Here is a 17,372-nt window from a genome sequence, read left to right on the forward strand (position 1 = left end):
AATGTTTTAATGATTTTAGGAAATAATATCAATAAACCAATGATGCTATCAGATGACTCTCAACTTACCATTTTTCCAATCATCATTACATAAGGTCCTGCCTGTTGATTTACAGCTAGAAAATCCAGCAAACGCACATACCAAAATATTATGTTAAGACAGTAAATTAATCTTCCAGCCAGAAAAACCTGATTATTATATGCATTCTCAAAGTTCCATTTTGCTCCAAATCTTAGTCCAAATCCAATGAAGAAAGAAATTATGGCAATCGTATCACTGATATTGAAGTAATCACTAAACCACACTTTAATCTTCTGGCTTATTTTCCCAGCTTCAGACATAAAGATCTAAAGGTTAAAAAAAAAGTGTAATCAATTTATTTCTATTAAAACGTGTAATAGCATTCAATTATAGTATTAGAGTCGGTTTTTCTACACCTTTTGGTATTTCAAAGTATTTTTGATCATCTTGGCATTTGACGATGCATTTCTACACCAAGACAAGTCACAGCGATATGAAAGACAGATGCTACTTATCCTCATTTTATATATAGGGGAAAAATCCCATAAATGGCCTGCTCAACCAACTACGAAGCTGGAAATCTTGAATTAGAACACAGTTCTCTAAATTGGAATGTGAAATACTTTGAAAAGTTTTTTTGTTTTTCAAAGAAACAACTCTAGAACATCCTGGATATTCCAAAGGTGCTTTATTTGCACAAACTAAATTAACTCAAAGGTTTAAGTATCTGTACTAAACTCTTCCCTCGAATATAAAGATTTAAAAAACATTTTGTGGGAAATGACAATACTTTTCTGTCTTCAAAATCATAATGTATCATAAAGTAAATACTGAAGTCTCCCTTCATTTTTCTCCCTTAGCCAATAAAGTCTCTTCCCCACTGCAGTCAACTACTTTTACTAGAGGCATACCTCCTTTCATTGCACTTTGCTTTACTGGCTTTATAGGTGTTGAATTTTTTCACAAATTGAAGGCAAGACCCCCAACCAGCAAAAAGATCATTACTCGCTTTATTGAGAGAGACACTTTATTAGAGTGGATTGGAACCACCGATCCTGCAGTATCACCAGGGTATGCCTGCATTATCTAGTAGGGGTGTCCAACCTTTCCATATCTCTGGGCCACAGTGGAAGAAGAGTTGTCTTGGGCAATGAATTAAATACACAAATACTACAAAAACTGATAAGCAAAAAAAAAGGCTTTATGTAAATTTACAATTTCGTGTTGGGCCCGCATTCATAGCCATGTGGCCCATGGGTTAGACATCCCTGGATGAATCCTGCAGAATTCTACAAATGTACATTTAGAAGAATTCCTTGAAACTTGATTTTATTATGTAACAACTTATAATTTCTTCAAACATGGTGGTATAACAACAGATTTCATAAACATATTGAACCATGGCACTTGGAGAAATTTAAAATGCACAACAAGCTATTTAACAAGATAAATTCTCATAATACCCAAGTGGCTGGGTAGTACAACGCCTTCTATTTATTTTCACAATTTCACACATTCTCTAAATGTAGACATAAAATAATTTGGAAATACTTAAGTAAACACGTTATAAAACAACACTTATGCAGTTACTAGTTTGAATGGCAAGTATAAAACTTGAAGAAAAGCATTTTCTCCCTAAAATTGGGATGTTAGAAATTTGCAATTTAAATTGAAAACTCAGACACAGAGATCTAAATAGGCATGACAATTCAATGGGCAACAAATACACATAAGTGGGGAGTGCCATACAAGAGCAAGATAATAATTTATAACTTATTTACCTGATTGGCTATACGTATATTTAATCCTTTTTGAGGAGTGGCAGAGAATGTAAATATGAATATTGAAAAAATAAAGCAAAAACAGATTTAGGCTATGTTTCTGAGACAAAGCACTCTCTTCGTAATTTATAACAAAGCTCACACCACACTGATCTTTATTCTTTTGCCCTGATTTTCCAAGCAGCAAAAATAAACATGTTCTACTATAAAGTTATTCTCCTATAAAGTTATCACCTATTGAAACGATGACACACATAAAATAACACATGCCCATATACATACCCCAAACAAAACATCCTCCACATACACAGTATCTACCATGTACATATGATATATATCCATATACACCAAGTTACATGGAGAAAAAAAAACTAAAGACATACCTCACGGACTTTCTCAATAGCATAGGTAAAAATATAAGCAATAACAATCCATTCTTGAACTGAAGGTAACTGTTCCATTTGTACAAGAACGACAAATGTATAAAGCATCAGAAATCCTAAGTAAGCCAACTAACAAAAAAGAAAATACAAGATATAAATAAAATTTATTACAAAATAAAAATTTTTACTATGAAAATTTCCAAGCCTACACAAAATAAGAGACCAAAAGAGTTCCTGTAAACTATCTCCATGCTTCAATCATTAAAATAGTTTTAGAAGTTACTCTTCAGTGCAGACAATGCATTTATCAATCAAAATATAATCAATCGCCAGAGTATAAATGTGTTTTAAAAACTTCACTCCCTTTTTAGTTTAATTCCCATAGGAACAACTTTGTAATACCAGGGTTTATGTTCTCAGCTGAGCCCATGTAATTCCATTTAACATATACTATAACTAAAGTATCATAATATATTAAATTTACTACAGAACTTCACTTCCGTCATGAAGAAGCACACTAACTGCCTCTTCCCTCCCCCAGTGAAACAGTATTCCTAGGAAAGACAACTGTTTTTTCCCTAGCTCCCAATCACTGAGGTTGAAATCCCAAGAAATGGAAACCAATATGAAAAGCATTTTCCCTCAGAAAGGAAAACCCCACTTTTGATACTCTTAAAAAAAATTATATACAGGTAATATAGTCTATGTATACTAACATCTACATAATCCTTTCGTTTCAGGGAAAAACCCAGACTCAATGACCCTTGAACAATTGTAAGAATGCTCTCATCAGTCTCCTTATCTTCACCAGTCTTAAAACAAGCCACATCCATGATTTTAAGCCATGGCAGGGCAGTAAACTGCAATGAATAAAGAAAAGAAAATTTCCAGTAGCAACCTGGGTTGTCCATTTTTAAGTAGTCATTCACATGAATGCAAACTAAGAAACCTACATATTTTCCATTAGTAAGGACAGAATTTGGGGGATTAAGTAAGGTAATTCAGATGTGCAATTTGAACATCTTAACAAGATGGAGCAAGAAAATTTCCATATTGAAAAAGAAATGTAATGAATTAGTCTTACGTTAATGGGCAAGTGTGTGGTTGCAAAAGCAATGCTTGAAGGAACAAATTCTCAATTGTCTATCTTAGCACAGGGCTATTTGTATACTTTTGTAATTCTTAAAAAATCTGATGATAAAAATGAAAAACAATAAAAATAAAATAAAAACTTGATAGAGTTTTCTGGGGAAGGAGAATAAAAATTCATTTGCTCAGCCCCAGCGTACGAGTATAAGGGGCAATCTCATGTGTTTCTTCAGATGAGTCCATCCCTCTATGGACATATATGCTCGGCAGTAAAATCTGTTCTTCCATAAAGCAAGAGAAAAGCCAATTATGGGGCACATAATCAAATGTACTGCTCTATGATTAAGATACAAGTTGTTATATTACTAATAAACAAAACTATGTGAGTTATCTAGATTACTTCTCACCATCAATCCTGCAAGAAAGGCTTACTTCCAAAATTTTAAACAGTATCTGCAAAAATCCTAAAGCACGAAGAAACTGTAATTGTGTATTAGAGTTTCCTTTGATTAATCTTTACCAATCTTTTTAATAGATTATTAATATTTGTTATCTACTTTAAAAAGTTTATGTTTATTACATGTTTAGTAAATTTCTGGTTCCAATTACAACTAGTTCCAATTAGAACTAAGATTTGTTATTTTTTTATCATTCAATATGACATCAATTTGTACAGAACTAAGTCGATCTTACTGCATTTTTAAATAAAAAACGTTTTTTTAGTGACAATTTACATCAAGATTAGTATGAACTCAAGGTGTACTAAAACCTCTAATACATATTTTTACATTTTATTTAATGATTTTAGAGAGCAGGGATGGGGGTGGAGAGGCAGGGATGGGGAGAGTGCAGGTCGGGGGGGAGAGAGAAAGAAAGAAAGGAGAGAGTGGCAGAGCAATGATTTGCTTCTCCACTTATTTGTTCTTTGGTTGTTTCTTCTATGTGCCTTGACTGGAGATGGAGCCTGCAACTTCAGTGCATCAGGATAACACTCTAACCAAGTGAGCTACCCAGCCAGGGCCACTAAAGCCTATTTTTCAAAATCATTATGCTCATACAGTTTAAAAACATACCGTGTTAAACCAGAATTTTACAATTGGTGCATGATAAAAGGCATAAAACTTTCGTGTGATTGGAAGCTTTTTTGATTTTATTTGTATCTCCATTTCATTCTTTCCTTCATTACTCTCCAATATTCTTACTTCTTTAAACACTTCCTAAAATAAAAATTAACACTTGTAAATATGTACATTAATTCACAAATTTATATTCACTTAATAATGTTTTTCCTCCTTACCATAGGGATGTCTTCCATTACATTTTGAAAGTTGTTTTCACTATCTTCCATTGTCATTTGATGGGCATCTTGAGATTGTGGAATGTGGGACATTTCAGCCTTAGTTTTGTATTCTAGCATTAATATGGCAGGGGGAACTAAAATGCTTAATATGACCTAAAATTTCAGAAATATATAAATTCACACTTAAAATCAATAACTTTCAAGAATATAATAAAACAATAAAACATTGAATATCTTTATTATTAGTTAGCCATTTTGCACCTGGTAGTACAGGGAAAAAACTGAAAACTTCATTTTTACTTACATACTACATTTAAAGAGACCCAGGTTGAATTGTTTAAAGGAGTAACAAAACACTGGGATATTATGAGATGAGGGTATAGAAAAGATTTCATAATTAAGGATTTGTCCTTAAAAAACCAATTACAATCCAGTAAGAAAATACAATTCTGTTTAAACAAAGTTCAAGACTAATAAAGTTGCTGTGTGCTTAATTTTATCCTAAATCTCTTTGCAAGTGTTCCATGTCTTAATAGAATTACTCAGCTTGTGCCTCTGTACAAAATGGTAATTTCTAAAATCCTATGTATTATCTGCAAAATCATAAAGCACAAAGAAACTGTAATTGCATATCAAGGTTTCTAATAGTTAATTTTTCACCATTATTTTTAGTAGATGATTAGTATTTGTTATCTACTTATAGTGGCCAATGGTTACACTACTTGCCTGATTTCTGCCTTCTGTATTTCTGTACCTTATTTAAGACATAAAATAACAAAAAGGAGAGTTTAAAGTCGTATCTCTCACTATGATGAAACGGGAAGTACCAGCCAACACTTAACCCACATTCTTGACCTTAAAAAACAGGCATATCCAATATACTTCAAAAAAATTAAAAGTGACAGATTACTAAGTTAGTAGATAGGTCCTAAATTTTAGAATTTGGGAATCATCTTTTTATAAAGCAGCAACATTGTTCATGGCTGCTCAGGGCTGTCAACACCATACTTCCATCTCTTGGCCCCAGGCTTCTGGCTCACATAAGGACAACAATCACTATACTACACACCACGCTGGAAAAGGATTCAGCATGAAGAACAGGAGGAGAAAAAGGACACTTCATGTCACATCAGATAAAATGCCAACACCGCCACCCCCACTACCTGCGTAAATCAAAGTATTCTACTATTCCTGTTTGATTTTTTTAAACCTAATTACATACTTTATATCAAACTATTTCTAAGGTATACCTTGTACCAAGAATTCTTCCTCATATTCAGCCTTCCCATCCACATATCAGACAACAGCATTTGCGTACAGGTGTGGGCTACAAAAGGTCTAAGTCTTGAAGAAACTGCTAACTTAAGGCAGGTGGAATTACTCCAGTTTTTCAGTTCATAAGTGAGCAATTTCATAGCCATGGTTTCATCTTGTCTGAAGGATTGTTCTAGTAATTCAACTGCTAGTTGACCAAAATCACTATCAAAAGATAAAAGCCAAAACACATTCAGTTTACCAAATTGTAGTTTTAAACCACTATTCTTAAATTCATTCATAATACATTTTAGTTTTTAATACATTCACACACACTCTTATGGAATTGTGAGGCAATAGAATTACAGTAACTCTATGTTTTCAGATATCTACCACTATGTGGAAATCAAAAAGTATTAAAATATGCCACATTAAAAACAAGACTGAAAAGGTGATTCCAGAGCACTTTCCCTGGACATGGAAATAAATGTAATCTAACAATGTTCAGTTAAAATTTTTCTATATAGTTATTTCAAACAGAAAAGGACTGGTACATCCCTTGCCAGTTTGGCTCAATTGGTTGGCGTGTCATCCTGTAGACTAAAATGTTGTGGATTCAATCCTGATCAAGGTGCATATGAAAAGGTAACCAATCAATGGTTCTCTATTACATCGATGTCTATCTCCTCCTCTCTCAAAACAATGAAAAAAAAGTCCTTGGATGAGGATTGTTATCCAGTAGAAAGGAATAATGTGAATACAGACTAACCTAATCATGAAAAATACCTGGGTCTTAAACCTCCACTTAGTAATCATAGGATCCCTACTTAAGTTGTTTTCAATAACAACTCTTAGCCTTTCCCCATGTCAGCTCATTTTGGGTGAAGGAGGTCCTATTCTCAATCATAAGGCTTACCAGAAACTACCTTATCAGTTTACTGTTCTATCAGTGCTCTGAGTAAACTGCAAACTTCTGTGAACTGTTTCACTGTTCTATACAGGTAGCTCCACCATCTGAGATGCCCTTTCAGTAGAATTCATCTCAGAACATAGTCTAAACCTCGCTTTCTTCCTTCCTTTCCTTACCACTTCAAAAGCAAATAATCTAATCTAATTGCTATTATATGCAATTATTAAATGGGCTTCTGTCATTTCTTCTTCCTTGATGAATTTTTTAACTTGAAATGTGAACAATAATCTCCTTTGAATAAGCATAAGCAGCAAAGTTTCTTTCTAAATTTTTAAAACTGGGTTTCCCTTAACTATACCAGTAAAATTATATCCTCCAACTCAGTCCATGGCACTACACCCCTCACTTAAATGTGATTTATTTTGATTTTTAAAATGTTCCAAGTGGTAAAATATAACTTACTTGGAATACTGTTTCAATTCTTCTGAAGTATCATCTACAAGGTCACTCTGCTTTGCTTCATAGGCCATTGAACGATAGATCTTACAGGCAACTAATGCTTTAGCCATTGATTCTTCACCATGCTGCCACAAAAAACGGGCCATGATCTGCCTCTTCATCAGGCAAGCCCAAATTAACAGTTCATTAAGTGGGTAAGGAAAGCGCTTGGTTTCTGGATCATCAATATCTACAATTTCATCTTTGGTTCTTTTCTTCTTTCCTTCTTCCACAGATGTATCAATCTTTATAGAAAAATAAATATTATAAAGCTCATTATTAATTCACATGAGAATTATCAATCTCCTTTATGGCAGTATTCAACTTCATATAATTGCACATATTCAATAGTATACATTTTATTACCTGATTTTTATTATAGCTCAAAATTCATTTTTAGAAATAGCATTTCCAAAAACAAACACTTTTATAACAAAGTTTGTCAAGATTAAAAAAGGGCCTATATATATGTATAACCTATAGACACAGACAACATGTGTGGTGATGGCCAGAGGGAAGTAGGGGTAGGGGCTGGGTGGAAGTGGGTAAAGCGGGAATAATGGACACGGACATGTTTGTAACAGAGTCAACAATAAAGTAGAAAAAGGGGAGGCATAAATATTGTAACTAATATGTAATAAAATACAATTTTAATGAAAAATTTTCAATAGCACCCTTGTCTTTCATGCTGTTAATCAAGCAGAAATGTTATAAAAGAAGGCAGTTAAGTATTTATCAAAACAACATTTAAAATTTTTGGTTGTGTTATTCTCTCCCTTCTAGGAGCGTGCCCATGCCCTTCCCTTCCCCTCGCCCTTCCCCTCATCTTCTAAACTCATAAGGGATCTCGAGAGCCTTGCAACCACAGGAGCACTGGGTAGTGGCAGCTCATCCGGGGCTAATACCCTGAACCTGTCTCCAAGGTCCCCTTTTCTCTGACTCTCCAGTGAGCGGATGGCAGCCCCCACTTTGGCTCACTTATTTCCCATAATGTTTCTGGAGGCCCAAAGGAGGCCCATATAGTTTTTCCTCTATTGTTTCTTTTATCCTAGGCTCTTACTGTCCCCAGCTTTAATAAACACACTCTCAAAAAAATGTTTTTAAATGAAGACCTTAATAGAATCATTAACTCACAATGAGTATCTTTTTGTATATGAGAAAATGAAGAATCGAAAATGTATCTAAAACATAAAACAACTCTTAATAATAACAAATAGTTTTTTATTTCAGAACACTCAGTAATTTAGAAAGAACAAAATCCAGAAAGTGTAATATTAAATACCTTTGGTCGGTAGGGCTGTGCTGTTTTAATGAAGTGATTATGTCTCATTCTTTCCTTTTTATCTGCCCTATTGCCAAAAGATTCATGACTCTTTCGCAACTGCGGAGTACTGCTAGAGGTGTTTCGGCCAGACCTCTGAAAATAAAAGCTTATTCGTTTTTACAGATTTAAATTTACTGATATGCTATAAAAAATCAAGAATCAATTTATATTATGAATAGTGTGTGTGCATACACACACAAGCAATATGACTTGTTCAGGATATCAGTTACAAAATATTTACAATGCTACTTTAACCATTCAAATATAAGTAATTTTAAACTTTAAAGTGAGTGAGTTAATTTTAGAACACATAAATAGACTTCCCACTAAAGTTACATACCCGATTATTTCCACCAAGACTATTATAGATCAATCGAAAACGTTTCCGAGTGTAGGTGCATCTATAGGTTCCTCCCATAAGATATTCAATAACAAGTCCTATATCAATTAGAGTGATCTTATATCCTGGAGGAAGATTCCCCTGGAAACAAAATATTAGTTTAAAAACGGATAGTATTTCTCAGTAATTCCACGCAATGCCTCAAAATGTGCCTTACTCTCCAAAATGACAAATATTTACTTGTTATAGAAAGCTGAGATTTCCAGCAGCTACCTTTATAGTAGAAAGGAGTGATTTTTTCTCTCTTCCTTTTGTAAGAAAAAGGGATTATGAAGTTTGAAGTCTGAATGTTGCGGATAGACCACACTTCCGGATAGAAGTGTGGTTTACAGTAGAAAGATAATTTGGTCTCCACTGCCCTAATACTTCACATGTGGAGGCAAAGGAACTTCTAAGAGTCAACTGTGGTATACATCATAAATACCATTTTCCTGCAAAACTAATGCTATAAAAATTAATTATGTTTCTTTTTAAAAAAACATTTTATTTTTATTTATTTTTACAAAGAGAGGAAAGGGAAGAAGAAAAAGGGAAACATTGATGTGTGAGAGCAACATTGATGGATTGCCTCTTGCACATGCCCAACTGGGGACCTGGCCTGCAACCCAGGCATGTGCACTGTCTGAGAATCAAACAGGTGACCTTTCAGTTTGCAGGGCCATGCTCAATCCACTGAGCCACACCACCCAGGGCTGATGATTTATATCTGTTAACAAATTCTGCCCTCCTACCATCATTATTCTTTCCATTTCCCTAACTATAATTTTGTAAATTTAGAACATTCTATACTTTTTAAACCTCTGATTTAAAAATTAATTTTAAAATGTCCACCTTAAATAAAAATTTTTATTATCTTCTATTATGAAACCTCAAAAATATGCTTTATGATTGAGAATTTTATGTATGACATTTAGTTTTTAAAAATATGACAAATATCATTTTGGTATGAGTCGACTTAAATGGGAAATATTTAAATTAAGGAAAATAAAGTAAGTTATCTAAAAATCTTAAGTAATTTCTTAAACTATATAACTTGTATAAAGCTCAACTTATTAATTTGAATCTGAAAATAATTACTGTCTTTCAGAGCTTTTTACTTAAGAAAATAAAAAAATTGGGCTTATTACTATACAGACTGGTGTAAAAAATAATTAACTACTGCAGTTCTTTCTGCTAGCCTACATAAGTCACAGTGCAAATGCCTTTCAGAAACTCCCTAGACTAAAGGTCCCCCTCAATGTTCAAGCTTTCTGGGAAAAGTAAAAAAGCTTTAATTATTTAAACAACAAAAATTTAATGTGGAATGTTCAGAATAAGCAAATCCATAGATTAACAGTGACTTGAGCAGGCAGTAGAGAAGGGGCAGGAATGAGGACTGATTGCTCATGCACACAGGGTTACTTTTTGGGATACTGTAAATACTCTAAAATTAGATGGATTGTGGTAATGGTCCTGCAACCCTGGGAATATAGTAAAAACCACTGAATGATACACTTTAAATGGATGAATATTACAGTAATAAAATACACTTCATTCAAGCTATAAAGAAAAACAGAAGCAAAAATTGAAAAAGAAAAATATTTTAAAGCATAATAAAGTCTAGGTTCTTCCTATGTGATAGGCCTGTGTTACAAAACACAGAAAATTAACTTTTATCTTAACTTTTCAGTTTTTAATAGCATAGTCATATTTAGTGTAAGTAAAAGCCTGACTGAAGAATTCTAGAAAGCAAGCATTTTAGTTCAGAAACTTAAAAGTATTTCCATTAATTAAGAGTACTTTTTCATCTAGTAAAATGAAACTGTTAAAGATACCAATAATTTAAATGGCTATAACTTTTAAAATAAATATTTAAAAGTATCATTAATTCATAAAGAATCCCAATACAAGAAAAGACGATTGTGAGTGCATCAGATTTAGACACCACAAAAATGGCCTTATGGCTATATGACAATATAATAATTTCATTCAGTCACAATCAATACCACATATATTAAAAAAGAGAGAGGGGCCCTGGCTGGTATGGCTCTGTGGATTGGGTGCTAGCTTACGAACCAAAGTGTCACCAGTTTGATTCCCAGTCAGGGCACATGCCTGGGTTGCAGGCCAGGTATCCAGTAGGGGACACTCAAGAGGCAACCACACACTGATATTTCTTTCCCTATCTTTCTCCTCCCCTTCCCCTCTCTAAAAATAAATAAATAAAATCTCTAAAAAAGAAGAGAGGGGAGAGAGAAAGGAGAGCAGCTGCACAGAGGCATGCATTTCACATCTTTACTGGCAAAATCTTCCATGAAGATCACAACCCAGTGCTTCCCTCAATGTCCTTATATTCAATGTCCTTTATTTGCCCCATGAGCAAATTTCTTCTGAACAGAGAAAGAAGATACATTCATTCTATCAATGATCTTCCTTTACAAACCAATGAACATTATGAAATTCACAATAATCTCAGATGACTAGAAGCTCAAGAAATTTGGTCATAATTTCATACTTTCCTTTTTCTTGATTTCTGATATATCAAGTTCTTTAATTCTATGTTACCAGATACTTAGTCCTTATTTAATTTTGTTCTAAAAACTTCATTTTATTCTAATTTTTAAGTGTATTTAAATGTCTTTTGGAATCAGATGAACTATAATTATTTTAGGTAACATTTTTGGGGAAAAAAATCTCTTACCTGTTTGACATCTCGAACAAGATGAAATAGCATTGGATTAGTTGGACCTTGTTTCTTTAAGAAGAAAAAAATCAGAGTTAACTATTATTTTCTTCTAAAATAATGACAACAATTTCCCTTTTTGTTAGGTATAGAACTTTTAGGAAACCACTTGCACAAATTATATTGATTTTGATTTAAATAAGTTCTGTTCCTAAAATGGGGCACAAAAAAATGATATAACCATTTCATTCTGTCATATGTATCTTAAACAAAATATATAATTTTTCTTATATTTTTACTTACGTAACAGTATGTAACTCTTTTCTAGAAGTCATGCAAACACTGCAAGCTTCACAATTTTCTTTAATTTACATTTCTTTCATTCATAATGGAGCTGTACATTCTCTTTATTATTAAAACTTCTGTACTTATTTCTGCCACCAATTATCAAGTTGTTACCAGTACTTCAAATATTTTGGGTAACAAACTTCTAAATTTAAATATGTTATTTTTCCCTACTATCTTAATTCCACTTATGTATGCTGTGAGACTAAACAGAAGTCTCCTTTTTACAATAATCTTATTCTGATGGTATCCTATTTTGAAAAAACACCCATAAGTGTATGTCATCCATCAAGACAGAGGTAACTGGGCCAAAAATGTATTCTAAAGGTTTTAAACAGTGTTTTGACCCATCTGAAATTTATTGAAATGAATTCTATACAGCACAAACAAAGAGATTTATTTTCAATACTTTAAATCCACTGTTTAAAAGAAACAGCAAATGGAATTTTTCTTCCACTGTTGTGTTAATTTTTTATAAGGTTATCATAGTACTCAGTGCAATCAATTTTTCCATTCTGATCACATATACTTAATAATAGATGTCAAATCTAACTGGAGAAACCTATTATTTCTTTTAAAACATTCTATTCTTTGATATTCTTGGCTTTTAAATTTGGTATATCTAAACATGAATATAATGGATATGTATATCAGATATATTTTGCCTCATGTTGCTGTCTTTTTACAATATTCAGTCTATCCACTAGTTTTTTTCTGCCCACACTCCCCCATGTGTTAACTTTTAAAAACTAAATGTCTTCCAATATGTAGTGTTTCATATTTTTTAGGCATTATAGTTTCACTGTATTTGCTTTAACAGTATATAATCGCATAAAAACGCAACTTTTAGAATTCTATTTTATCTTAATCCATTAATATTTATTCATGAATTATAAACTCTTAGTATAAAATAAGTACACTTTAACACAGCAGTTATTAACATGTGATCCAGGAACCTCTGAATCTCTCACAAGACCCTTTCAGGACATTCAGGGGACCAAAAGTATTTTCAAAGGCATTTTAAGATGTCATATGCAGCCCTGACTGGTGTAGCTCAGTGGATTGAGTGCAGGCCTGCGAACCAGAGTATCAGGGTTCGATTCCCAGTCAGGGCACGTGCCTGGGCTGCAGGCCAGTTCCCAGCAGGGGACACAGGAAAGGCAACCATACATTGATATTTCTCTCTCCCTCTCCTTCCCTTCCCTTCTAAAAATAAATAAATAAAATCTTTTAAAAAAGATGTCATATGCATTTTTTCATCTCAGTGTTCAGTAAAAATTTCCAGAGGTTTCTTGATGTGTGATACCATGAGTTTAAATTCAAAAACAAACGAGAACCTAGTTGCCTTCCATGAAACCAGACACTAAAGAAATCCGTGAAATCATAAAATTATTCAACTCTCCTCACTAATTTGCTTTCTTAAAACCTATGTTTTAATATTAACATATAATGCACTTATTAAATACAAATTAATAAATGTTTTTAAGATTTCTTGGTTTTAAATTCTAGTATGGTCAGTTATCAATACAAATAAACAAAACCTCTTTAGAAACAGGTCTCTGAGGTCCTCAGTAATTTTTATGTTATAGGACCCTGACACCAAAAAGTTATAATCCCTTAAACATTAAAAAGTTGTATCAATAAATTAATGCTGAACTATTATTCTAATAACTGAGTTATATAATTAAAAGAAGTACTTGCCTTACTAATGAAACTGATTTTTACGTATGTATTTATTTTTTGTTTTATAATAGCTTTTATTTTTTTAATTTTTAAAATTATATTTTAAGAGCTTTTATTTTAATGTTAGATTGTAAACTGCTGGTGATAAAATGAAATTATCTTTAAAAAAGCTCCATGACATCCCATGAATTTTAAATTTTCACAGACTCTAATATACTATTTTTGACGTATTTTAACAACTTTGAAATAAGGAAGTATTATATAATTGATAGTTTCTTAGAATTCAGTTGTAGGATAATGATAGTTTTTTTCTTGGTGGTACATAAAAATAAATTATGAATTTAACACCAATGGCACTTTAAAATCAATACAATATAGTATATTGAGTACTCCAATATACTATAAGGACTCCTGTAATAGTTTTCAAACATGTATTTATTTATTTATTCAACTACATATTAAACACTTAGCCTTTCTTAGGTGCTGTAGCAAGCATCATGACTGTAACAATAAACAAGGTATTGTTATATAGTTTAACAGTCTAGTGAGAAAAACAGAAAAGAGTATTTAAATAAAGTGGTAAGACTAACAAAGAAACATGATACAATGAACATATGAGAAGGGTAGTTAAAATGTAAGGGTCAAGAAAGACTAGCTGAAGTCAATTCCAAGCTGATGCCTGGAGAAGCAGGTAGGATTTCGTCATATCAAAACTGGGCAACAGAGAGGTTATGGGAAAAAAGCATTTTAGACAAAATAGCAGGTACAAAGGCACGAATTCCACAGAAAGTAGACCATTTCAAAGTAATTAGTGGCCAACTGGATATCATTATTACTCAAGAGTTTTCACTTTTAGAAGAGAGTTCTTTTATTCCCAAGAAATATTAATTTTTTAAAAAATTTGTTAATTTTTAAATCTTTACTTTATTTTTTCCATTACCATTTAGTCCCCTTCTACCTCTCTCCCCCCAGCAATTACCACACTGTTGTCCACATCTATGAGTCCTTTTTCTTTTTTGCTCAATCCCTCTACCCTCTCACCTCCCCCACACTAGCTATCATCCTCTCTCCATCTATGAGACTAACTCTCTTGTCCTTCTTAGTTCAGTTTGTCCATTAGATTCCACATATGAATGAAATCATATGGTATTTGTCTTTTTCCCAACTGGCTTATTTCACTTAGTATAATGTTCTCCAGGTCTGTCAATACTGTCACAAAGGGTAAAATTTTCTTCTTTTCTACAGCTGAGTAGTATCCCATTGTGTAATGTTCCAGAGTTGTTTTATACACTTATCTAATGATGGACACCTGGGTTGCTTCCTTATCTGGGTGACTGTAAATCACGCTCTACTGAACATATGGGTGCTTATGATTGTTCAAGTTAAGTGTTTTGGGTTCCTTCAGATACATCCCCAGAAGTGGAATCAATGGGTCAAAAGGCAGATCCATTTTTAATTTTTTCAGGTATCTCCATACTGCTTTTTACAGTGGCTGCACCAGTCTGCATTCCCACCAACAGTGCAAAAGGGTTTCCCTTTCTGCACAGCCTCACCAGCACTTGTTGTTTGTTGATTTATTGGTGCTAGCCATTTTGATAGGTATGAGATGATATCTCACTGTGGTTTTAATTTTCATTTCTTTGATTACTAACTTTGCTGTTTGCCATCTGTATGTCTTCTTTGGGGAAGTACCTATTTAGGGCTTTGTTTTGGTGTTGAGTTTTGTAAGTTGTTTATTAATTTTGCATATTGACCCCTTATCAGATATATTGGCAAGTATGTTCTCCCATTCTGTGGGTTGACTTATTTTGTTGATGATTTCCTTTGCTGTACAAGAATATTTTAGTTTGATGTAGTCCCAGTTGCTTATTTTTTTGTTTCCCTTGCCTGGCGGAGATATATGATAAAACATTGCTACAAGCAATGTCCAAGATTTTGCTGCCTGTATTTTCTTCTTGAAATTTTTATGGTTTCAGGTCTAACATTTAAGTCTTTGATCCATTTTGAATTTATTCTTTTGTATGTAAGACCGAGGTCTAGTCTCACTTTTTTATACTAGTTGTCCAATTTCCCCACCACCATTTATTGAACAGACTATCTTAACCTCATTGTATGTGCTTAATCCCTGTCAAATATTAATTGACTATAGACAGGTGAGCTTATTTCTGAGCTCTCTATTCTGTTCCATTGATTGATGTGCCTGTTTTTATGCCAGTACCATGCTGTTTTGATTACTATGACCTTACAGTATTTTTCCATTATTGGGTAGTGTGACTCCTCCAACTTTGTTCTTCTCAGGATTGTTGTTGCTATGTGGTCCTTTTGTGGTTCCATACAAAGTTTTGAAATATTTGTTCTGGTTCTGTGAAATTTGTCATTGGTATCTTGATAGGAATTGTGTGGCATCTGTAGATTGTTTTGGGTAGTATGGACATTTTAAAAATGAAAATGGTATGTTTCTCCATTTATTTGTATCTTCTTCTATATCTCTCTTCAGTGTCTTATAATTTTCCCAATATAGGTCTTTTACATCCTTGGTTAAGCTTATTCCTAGGTATTTTATTATTTTTGTAGCAATTTTGAATTGTTTTCTTAATTTCCCATTCTGTTAGTTCATTATTGGTATATAAAAGTGCAACTGATTTCTGAATATTCACTTTATACCCTGATACTTAGCTGAATTTATTTCTCAGTTCTAATAGCTTCTTGATGGAATCTACGGGGTTTACTATGTACAGCATCATGTCATCTGCAAATAATGAGCTTTAGTTCTTCCTTTCCAAGTTGGATGCCTTTTATTTGTCCTTCCTGTCTGAGTCCTGTGGCTAGAACTTCCAGCACTATGTTGAATAAGAGAGGTCAAAGTGGATATCCTTCTCTTGGAGCCGATCTTAAGGGGAACACTTGTAGTTTTTGCTTTCTGAGTATGATGCTGGCAATGGGTTTGTCACATACAGCCTTTATTAGTTTTAGGTATGTTTCCTCTATTGCCACTTTCTCAAGAGTCTTTATTATAAATAGGTGCTGGATTTTATCAAATGCTTTTTCTGCATCTATTGATATCATGTGGTTATTGTCCTACCTTTTTGTTTATGTGGTGTATCACATTGATTTGCAAATGAGGTAGCAATTCTACATCTCTGGAGTAAATCCCATTTGATCATGGTGTATGATCTTTTTGATGCATTGCTATATTACTCTATTTCCTAGTATTTTGTTGAAGATTTTAGCATCTCTGTTCATCAGTTCTAATAGCTTCTAATAGTATTTCATAAAAATATGAAACACTACATATTAACTTGGAAGACATTTAGTTTTTAAAAGTTAATACAAAGATATTGACTGATAATTTTCTTTCTTTGTAATGTCTTTATCTGGTTTTGGAATTAGGATAATGCTGGCCTTGTAAAATCATTTTGGGATTCTTCCTCCACTTGACTTTCACGAAACAGTTTCAGTAGAAGAGGTGTTTTTGAAATGTTTGGTAAAATTTACCTGTAAAGCCATCCAGCCCAGGGTATTTTGCTTGTTGGGAGTTATTTCTCTAGGTATAATCTGCCTGTTCAGATCCTCTGATTTCTCCTGCTTTAGTTTTAAACAGCTCTGTTTCTAGGAATTTATCTATTTTGTCCAAGTTGTCCAGTTCGTTGACATATAGTTGCTCAGGGTATCTTCTTACAATCCTTTGTATTCCTTTGGTGTCGTTATTTCTCCTCTTTCAT

General features: G+C 33.1%; 1 protein-coding gene across 3 annotated transcripts in view; it reads right to left on the reverse strand.

Annotated features, from left to right (window-relative positions):
- The window catches only part of TRPM7 (transient receptor potential cation channel subfamily M member 7), a 124,865-nt gene that overhangs the window by 45,888 nt on the left and 61,605 nt on the right, over positions 1-17,372 (reverse strand). For 2 of the 3 annotated variants that reach the window (XM_037054621.1, XM_037054620.1), the window contains exons 13-21: positions 11,641-11,694; positions 8,901-9,041; positions 8,519-8,653; positions 7,201-7,481; positions 5,825-6,053; positions 4,572-4,727; positions 4,348-4,491; positions 2,186-2,314; positions 69-347 (exon numbers count right to left, since the gene is read on the reverse strand). In XM_037054621.1, coding sequence (XP_036910516.1) covers positions 69-347; positions 2,186-2,314; positions 4,348-4,491; positions 4,572-4,727; positions 5,825-6,053; positions 7,201-7,481; positions 8,519-8,653; positions 8,901-9,041; positions 11,641-11,694 — 1,548 coding nt within the window. The remainder of the gene's footprint in view (positions 1-68; positions 348-2,185; positions 2,315-4,347; positions 4,492-4,571; positions 4,728-5,824; positions 6,054-7,200; positions 7,482-8,518; positions 8,654-8,900; positions 9,042-11,640; positions 11,695-17,372) is intronic. The other variant, XM_037054623.1, reaches the window with a different exon arrangement.

The sequence above is a fragment of the Sturnira hondurensis genome, unplaced genomic scaffold (genome assembly GCF_014824575.4).
Source record: "Sturnira hondurensis isolate 20B ecotype Veracruz unplaced genomic scaffold, ASM1482457v3 Scaffold0008196, whole genome shotgun sequence".
Taxonomy (NCBI): Eukaryota; Metazoa; Chordata; class Mammalia; order Chiroptera; family Phyllostomidae; genus Sturnira; species Sturnira hondurensis.